The sequence below is a fragment of the Hyperoodon ampullatus genome (genome assembly GCF_949752795.1).
Source record: "Hyperoodon ampullatus genome assembly, chromosome: 6".
In the NCBI taxonomy this organism is placed as follows: Eukaryota; Metazoa; Chordata; class Mammalia; order Artiodactyla; family Ziphiidae; genus Hyperoodon; species Hyperoodon ampullatus.
Genome location: NC_136919.1, coordinates 23,636,530 through 23,654,834, shown reverse-complemented (window position 1 = coordinate 23,654,834; position 18,305 = coordinate 23,636,530). Strand labels below are relative to the sequence as shown.

Genomic DNA, 18,305 nt, shown 5'->3' with positions numbered 1-18,305 from the left:
AATGAAGTTTTAAATTTTAATGCAGTTGAATTTATCAGTCCTCAATGGTTTATACTTTTTGTGTCTTAAAAAAAATCCTTTCTTGTACTTAGAACATAAATATTCTATATTTCTTCTAAAAAGGTTTGCTTTCATAATTACGTCTTTAACTGGCAGTTATTTTTAGTTATGGTATGAGATAGAAATCTAATTTCATTTTCTTTTTTCATACATATAACAAATTCTCTTTTCCATTTTCCCCCACTGGTTTATAATTCCCCTGCTGTCATATATAAAATTTTCATATATGCATGGGTCTGTTTCTGGAAGTTCTATTCCATTCCATAGGTCAATTAATCTATCCCTGTCCTAAGACAACGTCTGATATCTGGAGGGGTGAGTACTCCTACAATATCAGTCTTCCTCAAAATTTTCTCAGACATTCTTGCCACTTTGCTGTTCAATATGAACTTTTAAATCAAGTTTAAAAAAAAACATTCTGTTGGGATTTTGATTAAAACTGCACTAAATTCATAGATTAATTTGGGAAGAACTGACTTCTTTATAATACTTAGTTTTCTCCTTCAGAGAAGATTTGCGTTTCTTTTTGCAGTACCTGACAGCCCTGCCAAGCTGGATCCAATTTAAAATTGCTGGCTGGAGGGTTTTGTACCATATGGCAGTGTGAAGGCTGCATGAAGGCTGGCTTGTGGTTAGAAATACAGAGATTTTCTGACATCCCTCTACCCAATGCCACAGTCTAGATGAACAAGGTGGTTTATTTCTAGATCACCTTTATGCTGAAATTGTAGCCCTTTGGAGTCCCCAGCCTTATGCAGAGTTTTCTACTAGACTCCTCACCTTGAACTGGACATAGAATTAACTCTCCTGTCCTTTGTACTCCTCACACCTGTCAAAACAGAAACTCAAGAGTCACAGGCATTTGGCAGATGCCTTTAGGGTGAAAGCCAGCTGAGTACGTGTTTACTTCTTTGCATTCCTGCTTCAGTTTTGGCCCTAGGATTCCTTTCTTTCTTATCAGTTCAACTCTACATTAAAAAAATATTTAAAAAAATTTATCCAGCATTTCTATTTTTAGTAGAAAGGCTGTTCAAGGTGTTTACAATCTTCTACAACCTAATTTTTATCTGCTTGATTTACCAGTTTTGGACAGAACTGTATTAAAATCTCTTAATATGATTATAGGCATGTAATTCATTATTATTCTGTTTTTGCTTTCTTAATTTCAAGTTATATACAACCTCATGATTATGATATCTTCTTGGTGGATTTTTCTTTTTATTAATATTTACTGTTGCACTTTCCTTATTAAAACCTTTGGTCTGGAGAAGTCAGGGAAGGTGGCGAAAGAGTAAGACGCGGAGATCACCTTCCTCCCCACAGATACATCATAAATACATCTACATGTGGAACAACTCCTACAGAACACCTACTGAACGCTGGCATAAGACCTCAGACCTCCCAAAAGGCAAGAAACTCCCCACATACCTGGGTAGGGCAAAAGAAAAAAGAATAAACAGAAACAAAAGAATAGGGATGGGACCTGCACCAGTGGGAGGGAGCTGTGAAGGAGGAAAGGTTTCCACACACTAGGAAGCGGGTGGCGGAGGGGGGTAGCTTCGGAGCCGAGGAGGAGAGCACAACAACAGGGGTGCGGAGAGGAAAGCGGAGAGATTCCCGCACAGAGGATCGGTGCTGATCGGCACTCACCAGCCCGAGAGGCTCGTCTGCTCACCCACCAGGGCGGGCGGGGCTGGGAGCTGAGGCTCGGGCTTTGGTCGGACAGGGAGAGGACTGAGGTTGGCGGCGTGAACACAGCCTGCAGGGGGTTAGTGCACCACGGCTAGCCAGGAGGGAGTCCGGAGAAAAGTCTGGACCTGCCGAAGAGGCAAGAGACTTTTCCTTCCCTCTTTGTTTCCTGGTGCGCGAGGAGAGGGGATTAAGAGCGCTGCTTAAAGGAGCTCCACAGCCGCGGCTAACAGCGCGGACCCCAGAGACGGGCATGAGACGCTAAGGCTGCTGCTGCCGCCACCAAGAAGCCTGTGTGCGAGCACAGGTCACTATCCACACCTCCCTTCCGGGAGCCTGTGCAGCCCGCCACTGCCAGGGTCCCATGATCCAGGGACAACTTCCCCGGGAGAACGCACGGCGGGCCTCAGGCTGCTGCAACGTCACACCGGCCTCTGCCTCCGCAGGCTCACCCCGCACTCCGTACCCCTCCCTCCCCCCCGGCCTGAGTGAGCCAGAGCTCCCGAATCAGTGGCTCCTTTAACCCCGTCCTGTCTGAGCGAAGAACAGACGCCCTGCAGCGACCTACACACAGAGGCGGGGCCAAATCTAAAGCTGAACCCCAGGAGCTGTGCGAACAAAGACAAAGGGAAATCTCTCCCAACAGCCTCAGGAGCAGTGGATTAAATCTCCACAATCAACTTGATGTACCCTGCATCTGTGGAATACCTGAATAGACAACGAATCATCCCAAATTGAGGAGGTGGACTTTGAGAGCAAGATTTATTATTTTTTCCCCTTTTCCTCTTTTTGTGAGCGTGTATGTATATGCTTCTGTGTGAGATTTTGTCTGTATAGCTTTGCTTTCACCATTTGTCCTAGGGTTCTCTCCATCCTTTTTTTTTTTTTTTACTTAAAAAATTTTTTTTCTTAATAATTATTTTTTATTTTAATAACTTTATCTTACTTTATTTTATTTTCTTTTAGCCTCTTTCTTTCTTCCTTCCTCCCTCCCACCCTCCCTCTCTCTTTCTTTCTTTCAACTTTTTCTCCCTTTTATTCTGAGCCCTGTGGATGAAAGGCTCTTCGTGCTGCAGCCAGGAGTCAGTGCTGTCCCTCTGAGGTGGGAGAGCCAACATCAGGACACTGGTCCACAAGAGACCTCCCAGTTCCACATAATATCAAAGGGCAAAAATCTCTCAGAGATCTCCATCTCAACACCAACACCCAGCTTCACTCAACGACCAGCAAGCTACAGTGCTGGACACCCTATGCCAAACAACTAGCAAGACAGGAACACAACCCCACCCATTAGCAGAGAGGCTGCCTAAAATCATAATAAGTCCACAGACACCCCCAAAACACACCACCAGACGTGGACCTGCCCACCAGAAAGACAAGATCCAGCCTCATCCACCAGAACACAGGCACTAGTCCCCTCCACCAGGAAGCCTACACAACCTACTGAACCAACTTTAGCTACTGGGGACAGACACCAAAAACAACGGGAACTACAAACCTGCAGCCTGCAAAAAGGAGACCCCAAACACAGTAAGATAAGCAAAATGAGAAGACAGAAAAACACACAGCAGATGAAGGAGCAAGATAAAAACCCACCAGACCTAACAAATGAAGAGGAAATAGGCAGTCTACATGAAAAAGAATTCAGAATAATGATAGTACAGATGATCCAAAATCTTGGAAATAGAATAGAGAAAATGCAAGAAACATTTAACAAGGACCTAGAAGAACTAAAGATGAAACAAGCAACGATGAAGAACACAATAAATGAAATAAAAAATACTCTAGAAGGGATCAATAGCAGAATAACTGAGGCAGAAGAACGGATAAGTGACGTGGAACATAAAATAGTGGAAATAACTACTGCAGAGCAGAATAAAGAAAAAAGAATGAAAAGAACTGAGGACAGTCTCAGAGACCTCTGGGACAACATTAAATGCACCAACATTAAAATTATAGGGGTTCCAGAAGAAGAAGAGAAAAAGAAAGGGACTGAGAAAATATCTGAAGACATTATAGTTGAAAACTTCCCTAATATGGGAAAGGAAATAGTTAATCAAGTCCAGGAAGCACAGAGAGCTCCATACAGGATAAATCCAAGGAGAAACACGCCAAGACACATATTAATCAAACTGTCAAAAATTAAATACAAAGAAAACATATTAAAAGCAGCAAGGGAAAAACAATAAATAACACACAAGGGAATCCCCATAAGGTTAACAGCTGATCTTTCAGCAGAAACTCTGCAAGCCCAAAGGGACTGGCAGGACATATTTAAAGTGATAAAGGAGAAAAACCTGCAACCAAGATTACTCTACCCAGCAAGGATCTCATGCACATTTGATGGAGAAATTAAGACCTTTACAGACAAGCAAAAGCTGAGAGAGTTCAGCACCACCAAATCAGCTTTACAACAAATGCTAAAGGAACTTCTCTAGGCAAGAAACACAACAGAAGGAAAAGACCTACAATAACAAACCCAAAACAAGAAAATGGGAATAGGAACATACATATCGATAATTACCTTGAATGTAAATGGATTAAATGCTCCCACCAAAAGACACAGACTGGTTGAATGGATACAAAAACAAGACCCATATATATGCTGTCTACAAGAGACCCACTTCAGACCTAGAGACACATACAGACTGAAAGTGAGGGGATGGAAAAAGATATTCCATGCAAATGAAAACCAAAAGAAAGCTGAAGTAGCAATTCTCATATCAGACAAAATAGACTTTAAAATAAAGACTGTTAGAAGAGACAAAGAAGGACACTACATAATGATCAAGGGATCGATCCAAGAAGATATAACAATTATAAATATTTATGCACCCAACATAGGAGCACCTCAATACATAAGGCAAATACTAACAGCCATAAAAAGGGAAATCGACAGTAACACGTTCATAGAAGGGGACTTTAACGCCCCACTTTCACCAATGGACAGATCATCCAAAATGAAAATAAATAAGGAAACACAAGCTTTAAATGATAAATTAAACAAGATGGACTTAATCAATATTTATAGGACATTTCATCCAAAAACAGAATACACATTTTTCCCAAGTGCTCATGGAACATTCTCCAGGATAGATCATATCTTGGGTCACAAATCAAGCCTTGGTAAATTTAAGAAAATTGAAATTGTATCAAGTATCTTTTCCGACTACAACGCTATAAGACTAGATATCAATTACAGGAAAAGATCTGTAAAAAATACAAACACATGGAGTCTAAACAATACACTACTTAATAACGAAGTGATCACTGAAGGAACCAAAGAGGAAGTCAAAAAATACCTAGAAACAAATGACAGTGGAGACACGATGACCCAAAACCTATGGGATGCAGCAAAAACAGTTCTAAGAGGGAAGTTTATAGCAATACAATCCTACCTTAAGAAACAGGAGGACTTCCCTGGTGGCGCAGTGGTTGAGAGTCCGCCTGCCGATGCAGGGGACACGGGTTCGCGCCCCGGTCCGGGAAGATCCCACATGCCGCGGAGCAGCTGGGCCCGTGAGCCATGGCCGCTGAGCCTGCGCGTCCGGAGCCTGTGCTCCGCAACGGGAGAGGCCACAACAGTGAGTGGCCCGCGTACCACAAAAAAAAAAAAAAAAAAAAAGAAACAGGAAACATCTTGAATAAGCAACCTAACCTTGCACCTAAAGCAATTAGAGAAGGAAGAACAAAAAACCCCCAAAGTTAGCAGAAGGAAAGAAATCATAAAGATCAGATCAGAAATAAATGAAAAAGAAATGAAGGAAACGATAGCAAAGATCAATAAAACTAAAACCTGGTTCTTTAAGAAGATAAACAAAATTGATAAACCATTAGCCAGACTCATCAAGAAAAAAAGGGAGAAGACTCAAATCAATAGAATTAGAAATGAAAAAGGAGAAGTAACAACTGACACTGCAGAAATACAAAAGATCATGAGAGATTACTACAAGCAACTCTATGACAATAAAATGGACAACCTGGAGGAAATGGACAAATTCTTAGAAATGCACAACCTGCCAAGACTGAATCAGGAAGAAATAGAAAATATGAACAGACCAATCACAAGTAATGAAATTGAAACTGTGATTAAAAATCTTCCAACAAACAAAAGCTCAGGGCCAGATGGCTTCACAGGCGAATTCTATCAAACATTTAGAGAAGAGCTAACACCTATCCTTCTCAAACTCTTCCAAAATATAGCAGAGGAAAACTCCCAAACTCATTCTACGAGGCCACCATCACCCTGATACCAAAACCAGACAAGGATGTCACAAAGAAAGAAAACTACAGGCCAATATCACTGATGAACATAGATGCAAAAATCCTGAACAAAATGCTAGCAAACAGAATCCAACAGCACATTAAAAGGATCATACACCATGATCAAGTGGGGTTTATCCCAGGAATGCAAGGATTCTTCAATATACGCAAATCAATCAATGTGATACACCATATTAACAAATTGAAGGAGAAAAACCATATGGTCATCTCAATAGATGCAGAGAAAGCTTTTGACAAAATTCAACACCCATTTATGATAAAAACCCTCCAGAAAGTAGGCATAGAGGGAACTTTCCTCAACATAATAAAGGCCATATGTGACAAACGCACAGCCAACATCGTCCTCAATGGTGAAAAACTGAAAGCATTTCCGCAAAGATCAGGAACAAGACAAGGCTGCCCACTCTCACCACTCTTATTCAACATAGTTTTGGAAGTTTTAGCCACAGCAATCAGAGAAGAAAAGGAAATAAAAGGAATCCAAATTGGAAAAGAAGTAGTAAAGCTGTCACTGTTTGCAGATCACATGATACTATACATAGAGAATCCTAAAGATGCTACCAGAAAACTACTAGAGCTAATCAATGAATTTGGTAAAGTAGCAGGATACAAAATTAATGCACAGAAATCTCTGGCATTCCTGTACACTAATGATGAAAAATCTGAAAGTGAAATCAAGAAAACACTCCCATTTACCATTGCAACAAAAAGAATAAAATATCTAGGAATAAACCTACCTAAGGAGACAAAAGACCTGTATGCAGAAAATTATAAGACACTGATGAAAGAAATTAAAGATGATACAAATAGATGGAGAGATATACCATGTTCTTGGATTGGAAGAATCAACATTGTGAAAATGACTCTACTATCCAAAGCAATCTACAGATTCAATGCAATCCCTATCAAATTACCATTGGCATTTTTCACAGAACCAGAACAAAAAATTTCACAATTTGTATGGAAACACAAAAGACCCCGAATAGCCAAAGCAATCTTGAAAATGAAAAACGGAGCTGGAGGAATCAGGCTCCCTGACTTCGGACTATACTACAAAGCTACAGTAATCAAGACAGTATGGTACTGGCACAAAAACAGAAATATAGATCAATGGAACAGGATAGAAAGCCCAGAGATAAACCCACGCACATATGGTCAACTTATCTTTGATAAAGGAGGCAGGAATGTACAGTGGAGAAAGAACAGCCTCTTCAATAAGTGGTGCTGGGAAAATTGGACAGGTACCTGTAAAAGTATGAGATTAGAACACTCCCTAACACCGTACACAAAAATAAGCTCAAAATGGATTAAAGACCTAAATGTAAGGCCAGACACTATAAAACTCTTAGAGGAAAACATAGGCAGAACACTCTATGACATAAATCACAGCAAGATCCTTTTTGACCCACCTCCTAGAGAAATGGAAATAAAAACAAAAATAAACAAATGGGACCTAATGAAACTTCAAAGCTTTTGCACAGCAAAGGAAACCATAAACAAGACCAAAAGACAACCCTCAGAATGGGAGAAAATATTTGCAAATGAAGCAACTGACAAAGGATTAATCTCCAAAATTTATAAGCAGCTCATGCAGCTCAATAACAAAAAAACAAACAACCCAATCCAAAATGGGCAGAAGACCTAAATAGACATTTCTCCAAAGAAGATATACAGACTGCCAACAAACACATGAAAGAATGCTCAACATCATTAATCATTAGGGAAATGCAAATCAAAACTACAATGAGATATCATCTCACACCAGTCAGAATGGCCATCATCAAAAAATCTAGAAACAATAAATGCTGGAGAGGGTGTGGAGAAAAGGGAACACTCTTGCACTGCTGGTGGGAATGTGAACTGCTACAGCCACTATGGAGAACAGTATGCAGCTTCCTTAAAAAACTACAAATAGAACTACCATATGACCCAGCAATCCCACTACTGGGCATATACTCTGAGAAAACCATAATTCAAAAAGAGTCATGTACCACAATGTTCACTGCGGCTCTATTTACAATACCCAGGAGATGGAAACAACCTAAGTGTCCATCGACAGATGAATGGATAAAGAAGATGTGGCACATATATACAATGGAATATTACTCAGCCATAAAAAGAAACGAAATTGACTTATTTGTAGTGAGGTGGATGGACCTAGAGTCTGTCACACAGAGTGAAGTAAGTCAGAAAGAGAAAGACAAATACCGTGTGCTAACACATATATATGGAATCTAAGAAAGAAAAAAAAATGTCATGAAGAACCTAGCGGTAAGACGGGAATAAAGACACATACCTACTAGAGAATGGACTTGAGGATATGGGGAGGGGGAAGGGTAAGCTGTGACAAAGTGAGAGAGTGGCATGGACATATATACACTACCAAACGAAAAAGAGACAGTTAGTGGGAAGCAGCCGCATAGCACAGGGAGATCAGCTCAGTGCTTTGTGACCACCTAGAGGGGTGGGATAGGGAGGGTGGGAGGGAGGGAGACGCAAGAGGGAAGAGATATGGGAACATACGTATATGTATAACTGATTCACTTTGTTATAAAGCAGAAACTAACACACCACTGTAAAGCAATTATACTCCAATAAAGATGTCAAAAAATAATAATAAATACAAAAAACCTTTGGTCTTATATCTGTACAATAATGATAAGCTACATCAGTTTTCTTTACCCATTTCTGGGTAGTTTTATTTTTGGTATCTCCATAAAGAGTATATACGTGATTTTGTTTTTTATTCAAATTGCTATCTCTGCGCCTTTTAATAAAGAAGATCGATCCATTTATATTTACTGTGAACTATTAATATATTTGGAACTATTTCTACTTCTTGTTTTCTATTTATCCTTCCTTTCTTTTGCTTATTTTTTTTTTACTTGTTTAAGCTTTCCTTTCTTTTACTGAACTGATCAAGTTTTCAATATTCTCTGCCACCCAATATTCTCTGCTGGTTTGGAAGCTATAAACTATAGTTTTATTATTTTATTTTAGTTTTTTTCATCATATATATTTAATTATAGATTGTTCTGAAAGAGTCTGAAATTAGTTAATATTTCTATCCTCTTCTTGAACATGATGTGGACCTTAAATGTTATGCCTTCCCACTGAACAAAACTCCCCCACACGTACAACCTATTTGTTGTTACCATCCAGAGCTACAATGTGCAATTTGGTAGCCATTAGCTACATGTGGCTAATGAGCCCTTAATATGTGGCCAGTCTGCATTGAGATGTGCTCTAAGTGTAATATATACACTGGATTTTGAAGATTTAGCATGAAAAAATGAAAGTATCAATAAAATATCTCAGTATTTTTTATACTGATTGCATGTTGAAATGATAACATTTTAGGCATACTGGAGTAAATAAAATATATTATTAAAAATTAATTTCATGTCTTTTTTTAAATATGACTACTAGATAATTTTTAATTTAAAATTATAATTGTATTGGATAGTGCTAATCTAGAGTTTTCGTTTTAACTTTGTTTTAAATGCACCCTCCCCCACAAAAATCCTAAATTATTATCTTTCTGCTATTAATAATTAACATTCACAATTTCACTGAATCAAAATTCTTTATTCTAGAATAACAATTTACCTGGATATGAAATGGTATTAAACATTACTTTGTCTTAGTATTTAAGATATTACTTCTTTTTCTCCTAGCATCAACTGTTGTTGATAAGAAACTAGTCAGTTTAATTATCGTACTTCTGAAGGTAATCTGGCCTCTAACTTTGGTGGCTTTTAAGATTTTCTCTTTATCTGATATTCTAGAATTTCACTACAACCTGTCTAGATGTAGCTTTATCTTTGTTTAACCCACTTGATTCTAGAGTTTACTTTTGATTCAAGGATTCAGGTCCTTCTTCAATGCTGAAAATTCTCAGCCTTTGTGTCTTCAAAATTTAGTTCTCCTCCAATCTCTGCAACTTCTTTCTTCTGTAACTGAGATATTATACATCTCAATCAATCTCTGGGTGAATTTTTTAGTAATATTTTCTAACCCATTAATTCTCTCATCAGTGGTGCAAAGGGTAACGTTTATCCTGTTTATTAAGTTTTTTAATATACCAACTATATTTTTAATTTACAAAAGTTCTAGTTGGTTTTTTTCCACATTAACCTATTTTTTTCATAATTTTGAATTCTCTATTAATGGGAAGTATCCCTTAATTTATTTCTTTGAGCATCCTAAAAATGCTTTAAAGTTTCTTCCAATCAATGGAATACTATGCAGCCGTTAAAAAGAATAAAATCATCCCATGGGTACAAATATGGAATGATCTTAAATATGTCATTAAGTGAAAAAGCCAACATATATAATAGTATGTGCAGAATGCTACCACTTATATAAAAGTTTATGTATATGTGTGTACATATGCTTGTACATGCATGAACTATCTCAGAAAGGATAGCAAGAAACTGGTAATAGTGGTTGCCTCTGGGGAGGGGAAATCGGTGGCTAGGGGAAAGAGGTGGGAGACAGACTTACTTTTCACTGTTTACCCTTTTGTACCTTTGAATTTTGTACCACGTGCACGTATTACCTAGTCGAAAAAAAATAAATAAAATAATTCATTTTTTAAAATAAAGTCTTGGGCCTCCCTGGTGGCGCAGTGGTTGAGAGTCCGCCTGCCGATGCAGGGGATACGGGTTCGTGCCCCGGTCCGGGAGGATCCCATATGCCGCGGAGCGGCTGGGCCCGTAAGCCATGGCCGCTGAGCCTGCGCATCCGGAGCCTGTGCTCCGCAACGGGAGAGGCCACAGCAGTGAGAGGCCCGCATACCGCAAAAAAAATAAATAAATAAATAAAATAAAATAAAATAAAATAAAATAAAATAAAGTCTTTGTTGGACTACTCCAAAAAATTAATTTAATCCAGAGAAAATACCTGTTCTAGTTGCTGGTTTTGTTATGATATTAATATTAGATATCTTCATGAGTTTGGGAATTTTGGTTATAGGCTTATTTTGAGCAAGAAAGATTTAAAACTTTTTTCTCTCTCTTTCTTCCTATTTAATGGTTTTATAGTTGCCCCCACTTGGATTTCTGGAACCAAATCCACTACTAGGCCTCATAATGACATTAAGGCCTCCAGTTTCATGATAATATTGGAGCTATCACATATATACCTTCAGTCACCGACTCAACAATGGCTTCATTCAATTCCTGGTCATGAGGCTGTATCTTTATCATCTAAAACCTACAGCCCCAGGTAATTAATAGCTTTTTCCTTCTTTCAGCCTCATTCCAAGTAAACCCCTGGCTTCATATAGTAATTCTGGCTCTGGTTCCTGCCTCACGTCAAACACTTCTAGCATTTTTGATTCCTGACAGGAGCTAAACAGTAGTGTCAGTGCCTGACTGAAAACCCAGTGGGCTTATGGTTTCAACCCTGTAACAGCTTTGTGTCTGTGTTCCGGTCTGGCCATAATGGCCACAAAGATGTTTATGTTGTTTCAGAGCCTGGCTGTATCTTTTGTGCTATTTATTCTATTGTTCTATATGTTTGGAGCTAGAGGTTACATCAAAATTCAATATGTCACCTTGACTAGAAGTAATTTCCTCATTTATTTTTTTTTGAACATTAAAAGTAATCATTATGAAAGTCATATAATCTCATTATATAAAGTTTAGAAAATAGAAAATTACTCATAATCCATTCATTCTAACACATCCACTGTAAGCATTTAAAAATATTTCCTTCTAATCTTTTTCTTCTGCATCATGTCATATTTATATGATTTTTATGATTTTAACCTGTACTATTGCAAGCATTTGTCCATGCTGATATGTAGTCTCTGTAACCATCATTTTAATGATTGCATATTAGTCCACCAAGCTATTCAACTGTTACTTACTTCCCACATTATTGAGAATTTAAGGAGCTTCCAACAATGCTATAAAGAAGTTTTTCTGTGCATATGTGTTTTTTTCCCTCAATAGTATGAATTTGGGGGCTGGTGGTGAGAGAGGCTAAGCAATGGGACTGCCCAAAAGCATTAGAGGACTATCATAATACATGGCTGAGATTCATAATGATGACCCTAATACACAAGGAGAAAAGGTGAGATCATATGGAAGTGAAAATGCATTTCAGAAAGATTCCAATCCAAAATGGTTAACAGTAAGTTTTGTAATTAAAGGGATAAGTTTCACAATTCCAAATGTGTATCACCTAGTACTGCTGGACAAGGCATTATACATTTTCATTAACTTCCAAAACAGAATATTTTGGGTCACATTAATAAAGTTCACTTTTTCACTACAATACTAACCTTATATTATTTACACAGTCTTCATGAGCTTCAGAAAGTGTTTTTATGTGCTTTGAAGATATAGGATCAAAAAGCAGAACTTCAGTCTGTTCACAAGCAACTGTCAGCACTGACCTGGAAGCAAATGACACATTTCTCTCATTTAGTTTTTTAGCATTCTCTGGTCATTGATATTCAACTATTTATAACTACACAAGTTATAGATGAATAACTTCTTTTTGTCCACATTAGTAGCAGATATTTAAAAGACTGACACTACTCACTGTTGAAAGTAGTAGTAGGAAATGGTACTCTCATACATTATGGTGAAGTGTAAACTGGTGTGGCTTGTGTGGAGAGTACCAGTATCTATCAAAATTTTAAACATGCATACCTTTTGACTCAGCAATTTTTTTCTGGGAATTCAATCTAAAGAAATAATCATTTCTAAATACAAAGAAGCACATTTAAAGATATGCTGCATTGTAGGGAGAAATTGAAAGTGACCTAAATGTACATAAAAGAAGGAATGGTTGATTATATAAGCCATAGTATATAATACTTTACAATATAGTACAACATTTAAAAAGAAAGGGATAACTTTATGTGGATATGAAGAACTCTAAAACATATTTTTAAATGAGAAAAGCTGGTTGCAGAAAAACATGCACAAATGAGGCAACTTAGGAAAAAAATCATATACAACTAAATTAGGTATTTCTTCATCAGTATCTATTAAAATGCACTGAAAAGGTCTAGCATATACCCTACCAAACCAGTTTGATATAGTCAAACTTAACCTTTTCCTTTATGGATTTTTAGTATTATCTCTTGTTTCACCCCTTTCCTATTACAAAGTTGTATTTTTATAAACCTTTTATAAACCCCATTTTGATTTCTGAAAGTCTATTGTCATTTATTTATTTTGCCTTCGTCTTCTGTAGGTGCTGATCTTTGAGATTCAGACCTAGCAAATGAAATCCTGAGTCTTTGAAAGTTCAGGTCTTCTCAATTTATAGTTCCAATAACAAATGGTATTTTTACACTTTAAGATGAAAGTGCATAAGATGGAATTTTAAATGACCAAATTTTTCTACTCAGAACAAACTTTTTAGATAAAGTGGAGAGGGAAAAAAAATCTACTAAATTGAAATTTTTCCCATATGTAGTAATCATGAAATTATCCTTTAAAGAGTGTCTGCATAAACCCTTTTGTGAGGTATCTGGATTTCAAAAGTTTACTAATATGTTAAGGATTTTTGTAGGATTTTTGTGCTAGTTGACCATCATGAGTAAAAGTATTCAAATGAATATATGTAATTTTAGAAGATGTATAAATAATTTCTTTTTGTTGGTCAGAAGAGTCATGAAATGAAATTTTCTCCTTTTTGTGCATAAAAGTAATGAATCAATGATTCTGGGAGAGTCTTAACCTTAAACATTGTACATAAGAGACCTATAAAAAAAAGAGACCTATAAAACTGATAGTCTTTTTTTTTAAATTAATTAATTTTATTTATTTTTGGCTGTGTCGGGTCTTTGTTGCTGTGCGCGGGCCTTCTCTAGTTGCAGTGAGCGGGGGTTACTCTTCGTTGCGGTGCGCAGTCTTCTCATTGCGGTGGCTTCTCTTGTTGCAGGGCACGGGCTCTAGGCACGCGGGCTTCATTAGTTGTGGCTTGCGAGCTCAGTAGTTCTGGCTCGCGGGCTCTAGAGCACAGGCTCAGAGGTTGTGGTGCATGGGCTTAGCTGCTCCGCGGCACGTGGGATCTTCCTGGACCAGGGCTTGAACTTATGTCCCCTGCATTGGCAGGCAGATTGCTAACCACTCTACCACCAGGGAAACCCCATTTTTTTTGTTTTAATACCAAAAAATCTATTACAATAGATTACAATCTATTTTTGTACATGGCATGATTTGTAACTTTTTAAAATGGATGTCATTTGTCCCAACATCAAAGCCTATACTTTTCCAAATGCCATCTTTATCATATACAAGTTTTTTGGGGGGACTCTATATTCTAGTCTATGCAATACCACCACACTGTTTTAATTTCTAAAAGGTTTGACAAGTGGCAAAGCAAGCCCTCATTGCCCCAATAAACATTTTTTGGGGGTGCTAATGTCATACTTTCTCTTTCAAATGAATTTTAGATATAGCATTATCAGGTACTACTAAAAAATCTTGTTGGTATTTTTATTGGGATGCAGTAACTTTACAAATTAATTTGGTAGAATTTATATCATACAGTATTGAATCATCCCATCAGTAATATGCATAGTTTCCCATATATTCAAGATTTTCTTAGCAAGAGTATTGTAACAATCTTTGGACCTTTGAACATCCTTATACATTTAGAATTGACTTAGGAAGTTATGTACACACACACCCACAGACACACAGATCCACCTGTGGATTTTAATTGAGATTGTAATAAATCTAAAGAAAAGTTTGCATAGAATTGACATCTTGACAATATGGAGTCTTCCAATCCTTGAACATGTCATATCTCCATTTACAACAGAGATTTTCTCGATATGGGTCATGCCTATCTTTTGTTATATCTATTCCTGGGTACTTGACATTTTTTTTTGATGCTTTTGTAAATGTTCTTTTTAAAATTGTTTCATTTGTTGCTGGTGTACAAAAGAGCAACTGATTTTTAAAATATTATTTATTATCAATCCTGCTACTTTATTTAATACTTTATCATAGGTTATTTTAGGTTCTCTTTGTCAATAATCATATCTATAAACAGTTGCTTTGTTCTTTTTTTAAATATAAATTTATTTATTTTTGGCTGCATTGGGTCTTTGTTGCTGCGCACAGGCTTTTCTCTAGCTGTGGTATGTGGGGGCTACTCTTCGTTGTGGTGCGTGGGCTCCTCATTGTGGTGGCTTCTCTTGTTGTAAAGCATAGGCTCTAGGCACATGGGCTTCAGTAGTTGTGGCTTATGGGCTCCTCAGCGCAGGCTCAGTACTTGTGGTGCACGGGTTTAGTTGCTCTGAGGCATGTGCAATCTTCCCGGACCAGGGCTCGAACTCATGTCCCCTTCATTGGCAGGCAGATTCTTAACCACTGTGCCACCAGGGAAGTCCCTGCTTTGTTCTTTTTAATACTTTTTTTCCTTGTTGCACTGGCTAGGACTTTCAGTACAATGTTGAATAGAAATGTTAATATAGCGTGCACTCTTATCTTGTTCCTTATCTTCAACAATACATTCACCATTTCATCATTAAGCGCAATGTTTGCTGTAGGGTTTACTTGTTTTGGTAGATTCCTATTATTGGATTAAGGAAATTAATTCTCTTCTACTTCAAATCTGCTGAGTGTTTTTTTCCATTAATATACATTAAAGTATATAAAACATTTTCTAACACTTATTGAAATTATCCTATAGTTTTCTTTTTAATATGTTAATGTAGTGATTTACATTAATTTATTTTCTAATGTCAAATCAATCTTTCATTTCTACCATATTGCTAGATTCAGTTGGCTAAAATGGTGGGTTCACATCTCTGGCTACCCTCCATTTGCAGATCTTGGCCCTGAAATTTCCTCATTGCCTCAATTCTCTAATCCCTTCAAACATAACTTTTTATATCTTACATTAGATACTTATGTTTTTCTCTAGCTTTTCTAATTATTCTCAGTTGGAGGGTTGGTCCAAATCATCTACTCCGCTACTTCTGGAAAGCTACAATCTCTACATCTTGTATCAGAAATTATGTCCCCCTTTCATTCTGAATGTTGTTTATTTGGGTATTCTCTTGATCAATTTAATGAGTGTTTTTCGTTATTCTTTGCCTTTTCGAAGACAGATTTTTGAGTATTTCTACTTAATTTTTAGAATTTCAGTAATTTTACTCTTTATTGCTCTATTTCTTTCCTTTTACTTTCTTCAGATTTACTTTACTATAACTTCACTATTTTTACTATTTCTTGAGGTGGATACTTAGCTAACTAATTTTCCTTGTCTTCCTATCTAGTTTATTAAAGATTATAGTTTTCCTACTAAGTGAGGATTTACTTATATCCCACAACTTTTGCAACGTGGTACTTTCATTATCATTTAGTTCTAAATATTTCTAATTTCCATTATCATTTCTACTTTGACTTATGAGTTATTTATAAATGTTCCTTAACTTGAAAATACATGAGGTTTTTCTAGTTATCTTTTTTTTTTTTTTGCGGTACGCGGGCCTCTCACTGTTGTGGCCTCTCCCGTTGCGGAGCACAGGCTCCGGACGTGCAGGCTCAGTGGCCATGGCTCACGGGCCCAGCCGCTCCGCGGCATGTGGGATCTTCCCGGATCGGGGCACGAACCCATGTCCCCTGCATCGGCAGGCGGATTCTCAACCACTGCACCACCAGGGAAGCCCTCTAGTTATCTTTTAGTTACTAATTTCTAGCAATCACATTATACTGAGAAACTACTTAATGATAATTTTTTGAAATATGTGGCCTTACAGGAGAGCAATTTTTAAATCATCTTTGTATGTTTGCAAAAAAAACCCATGAGGCAGCTGTTACATATAGTCAAATGTGATGTTCAAAAAATATTAAATATTCAATAGTAATATAAATTAACATGAACAAAAATTTTAAAACATTAAAAAATTAAACTAACCTATAGGCTATAAAAATGCTTGCCAAGTGGTATTAGTTCTAACTCAAATTGTTCATCAAATTATTCTAGTAATTCCCAATCATTTATTAATTTTTGGAAATTGTAGCCATAATCGTTTTTTTGACCCAGATGCCTTTGTCTGAACCATGAACTGCCACAGGAAACTGCATAAAGCCCCTCCAAGAATTTCCACATTAAATAGGTAGTCATTTACATAAAACACACTTATGGTTACCAAAGGGGAAAGGGAAGGAGGGAAGGATAAATAAGGAGTATGGGATTGACAGATACGAAAAACAGAATAAGCAACAAGAATTTACTATATAGCACAGGGAATTATATTTAATATATTTTAACAACCTATAATGAAAAAAAATCTGAAAAAAATATAACTGAATCACTTTTCTGTATACCTGAAACTAACACAATATTGTATATCAACTATACTTCAATTTTAAAAACTTCCTCATAAATAGGTAGTCATCAAGTAACCTGTAGACTTGATAAGTAAAAAAAAATCACTCTTAATAGCAACAGAATTGTTAATGGGAGCTGAATTCTCTTTTCAGCTTTTGCTGCAGTTAACAGTAAGTATATTAAAAAATTTTTGGCCCTTATAATGCTTGCTGTTAATTTTTATATTCAATTATATAACTAAGTCACAAAATAATTTATTGATACATCATATTTAATGATATCAAACCTAATCCCTCAGCTCAAATGAGACATAATGTAATACAGCAGTTAACAGCATAAACCAGAATACAAATCGTTTGTGTTTCATGACCTTTCAGCTTCTCAGTTCTCTCAACTAAATGTTTCTGGTAAAGAGACTACTTATGTTGGCAGTCAAGTTCATTAATAGAGTGTTATTAATGTCCATGGTGGGCATGTATTCAGGCTTTTGGCAAACTTATCCCACTAAATAAAGGTGAAATTCAGTAAGAATGATAAAATTAGGGAAGTACATCCCAGGAGTCATTCATCCATAAACCATCCTCATAGACCTCATTCACCTGCCATGGATTGTATCCTGCAATGGGCATGCACACTTTGCCAAGAGAATTAATGTTTGGATGGTGCCTGCAGTAGTGCCATTACTCTCATCTGACTGCTCTTTTCATCTCTCTGGATCTCCCCAGAGGCTGCAGTTCCCACAAATGACCATGTGAGAATGACTGGGAGAGTGTGTGAGAAAGGCAGGCAGCCCCACACTAAGGGGAGCCAAATGGTCACTCAGCATTTGCCTATGGATTTTTTTTGGGTGGGGGAGGATACCTGGCATGGGGAGAAGAGCTTAGAGTGGATGCTAAAGCTCTTTAGTAAGATGTTTCTTGGCAGCTTGCTGTGCCAGTTCTTAAATCTTTAGTTGC

At 37.2% G+C, this 18,305-nt stretch overlaps 1 protein-coding gene across 1 annotated transcript in view; it reads right to left on the bottom strand.

Annotated features, from left to right (window-relative positions):
- Window positions 1–18,305, bottom strand: part of DCAF10 (DDB1 and CUL4 associated factor 10) — a gene marked incomplete at both ends in the record, with an annotated part of 52,117 nt that overhangs the window by 24,850 nt on the left and 8,962 nt on the right. The window contains one exon of the mRNA XM_079706220.1: window positions 12,326–12,439. Within this exon, the coding sequence (XP_079562346.1) occupies window positions 12,326–12,439 (114 nt within the window). The remainder of the gene's footprint in view (window positions 1–12,325; window positions 12,440–18,305) is intronic.